At 50.9% G+C, this 2,885-nt stretch overlaps 1 protein-coding gene across 1 annotated transcript in view; it reads left to right on the top strand.

Annotated features, from left to right (window-relative positions):
• Window positions 1-2,885, top strand: part of MYO5C (myosin VC) — a 103,203-nt gene that overhangs the window by 52,612 nt on the left and 47,706 nt on the right. Inside the window, exons 18-19 of the mRNA XM_045286468.1 lie at window positions 1,166-1,300; window positions 2,318-2,415. Coding sequence (XP_045142403.1) covers window positions 1,166-1,300; window positions 2,318-2,415 — 233 coding nt within the window. The remainder of the gene's footprint in view (window positions 1-1,165; window positions 1,301-2,317; window positions 2,416-2,885) is intronic.

Below are 2,885 nucleotides of genomic sequence, written 5' to 3'. Positions count from 1 at the left end.
TTGCAAATTGAGGCACAGAACAAGCAAGGCAGCCGCTCACTGGTCCAATGATCAAAGAGCAAGAGACAAGAAAGGCGAGGCTTGCTGAGCCATTTATCTCTTCGCCCTTTAATTAACCCCACATGTGTTTATTGGCCAGGTTGGTGAAATTAACTAACTACCTCACCCTCTCTTTCTACTGTAAACATTTTTATTGAATTTTAAGAATAAGAATACAAAACAGGCTTTGACCTTGGGGAAGACTTGCTTATTGGATTGGTCTCCTTCTTTCTTTGAAAACAAAGCAAATCAGAAAAACACTTGCTGAAGCTTACGTGTTCGACAATGTCCCACAGGTGTGTGGGCATTTCCACCCATGGTCATCAGTCACCCACAGGCCACACTACCTTCAGTTATGCCCTCAGATTTCCCACAGGGAACTCACTGGGGAGAGTGCACTGCCGCTTGTGTGGAAAGTGAGTGGGCTTAATTTCCTGTTTCCTCAACCCCAGCCTGGCCCTGAGGTCCAGCCTGGGTCTTTCTGGGAAACCTGCAGGTTGAGAGATGGGAAGTGGGGGGGGGTCTGATTCTTGCTGCCTTAGGCAGGGATTCGGCTTTCAAGGAAATCACCAGTATCCCCCTTAAAAAGAAAAAAAGACGAGATTCGCACTAAGAAGGAAAACAGATAATCAAGTCATTGCTTCAAGAGGCGCCGTACAAAATAGCGCAAGTAACAGGGTGAGAAGACAGCCGGGCAGAAATCGGAGTTCGTTCATGCTGAGGCACCAGGGAAGGCGTCCTAAAGGAAGGGGCACTGGGGGACATTTGAACTGCACCTTCCTCTTAGCATATAGGTTTGGGGTCTGCAGGGATGAGATTACGGTGGAAGGCGAGAGATTCTGCATGGAGAGACAACGTGAGTCAGGGTCCAGAGGAAGGTATAGTGAATATCCTCACCCTTCGGAGTCTTGGTGACTCGCACCATGTGTGTCCCCCTCTGTTCTCTGGGTCCCCCTCTGTTCTCTGGGTGCCGTCCAGGAAGGGTTATGACCTTCGAGAGTGGTTTAGCTGTGACTGGCGGTGCGCTCACTGTTCAGACGGGGGCTGCTGTGACTGTTTCTGACTTGTACGGGCCGAGGACTGTGGGAAGGCCTTTGGACATTGAAATCCTCTCTGCTCCTTCCAGTTTGACCTCTGCGCCCACTTTTTTCAAGAACATCCAGTTCCGTCTTCCCCGTTCGGTTCAATGATCACAGTGAAATCTGCAAAGCAAGTCGTCAAGCCCAACAACAAGCATTTCCGGACCACGGTTGGGAACAAGGTGCGGAGACGGGGACCGAGGGTGATGGACGGGGCTGAGCATGCAGGCCGGGTCCTGGGGAGCCAGGGACTCACGGGGCCCACCCTCTAGGCCATGACACGGGCACTGGGCCGCTTTAGATCGAAAATGCATGGGGCGAAGCCAAGCGGCAGTGTCCCCTCACCCTCACGGGGTGCTCACCTGAGTGCCCTGCACCTTGGCGCAAGGATTCGGTTGCTAAGCTCCCTGCTATGGTTGGACACAGAGGTTCCCAAACTTATTTGGCCTACAGTCCCCTCTTCAGGAAAGAAAAATGACCCGGCAGTCCCCAACAGGGAAAAACATTGGTTCGATAGCCCATAACCCAGGCTAAAATGTGGGTATCTGCTTTTGCAGCTCCCCACTTCCACCCCCCGCCCCCATTTGATTGGCACCCCCAGGAGGATGTTTTGGAAACACTGGTCGAAATGTTAGATGGTCTCCCTCCATACCTAATAAACCGAGCTGTGGGTTGAAATCCTTCCTGGTGGACTCTTGTGCGTGGAGGTCTTGACAAGTGTGGACATTTGATTACTGCCTTCGTGACCTGGAGCTGCTGGAGCACAAATACCACAAGGGGGTGGTTTGAAAGAACAGAAATCCATTTTCTCACTATTCTAGAGGCTAAGTATCCAACTATGCTTCTCAACCCGGCCAGTTCCTTCGTTGTCAATCAGTCCAGGCATTTCTTGGTTTTCCCGTTGCTCCTTGGCTTGTAGATGAGTTTCACGTGGCAGCTGTTTTTCCAGATGGGGGTGTCTCTGGGCCTGTTCTAACCTTTTCATGGCTCATAAGTGATTGGGCTTAGGACCCACTCTGCACTGGGATGGCCTACTTAGCATAGCATGGGAAACCCCTGATTTCCAAATGGTTATATTTCCAGGCTCAGGGTGTAGGACTTCATGCTTATTTTGAGGAAGACAATTCAATCCACAGCAGTTAACTTGATCAGAGCATTGAATTATCCTGAAACATTGGTTCTCTGGTTTTGTTTCCTAGTTCTGCAGCTCGCTGTACTTACTCATGGAGACCCTCAATGCGACCACGCCCCACTACGTCCGGTGCATCAAGCCAAACGATGAGAAATTACCTTTTGAGTAAGTGCTCTCAGGCAGGCACGCATGAAAACACAGAGGAAACCGGTTCTGTTAAGCTGTGGTAGAGTTTGCTCATCATTGGCAGGAACTTTGCTTCTGGTTTTGTTGTCGTTGCTGTTTCTCATGATTCAAAACACTCCCCCGTGCATACCCAGAAACGCAACCTTCTGGCTAAGAGACCTCGCCTCCAGGGTCAAGCCAAGGGTCGAGACTGGGGAAAAAATGTCTGCCGCTGCAAGGTACACAACAGGGAAAGCAGAACTGCGCTGGAGAGCAGGAAGAATCTGTGTGTGTCTTTGTGCAAGGGAGGCTGTCCAGGGAGCACAGATATGTCCTCAAACATGAAGAATGGGACTTGGCCTCCGGGCCCACAAAGACGACCCAACACCCATGAGAGGAAGTTGTAGAGGGGCTTACTCCACTCACTCACTCACTCACTCATGCACGCACACACTCACCCACCCACTCAC

Source organism: Echinops telfairi, unplaced genomic scaffold (assembly GCF_000313985.2).
Source record: "Echinops telfairi isolate 266 unplaced genomic scaffold, ASM31398v2 ScPeMD7_8;HRSCAF=38, whole genome shotgun sequence".
Classification (NCBI taxonomy): Eukaryota; Metazoa; Chordata; class Mammalia; order Afrosoricida; family Tenrecidae; genus Echinops; species Echinops telfairi.
The sequence above is the reverse complement of the archived record's forward strand: the minus strand, read 5'-3'. Positions and strand labels throughout refer to the sequence as shown.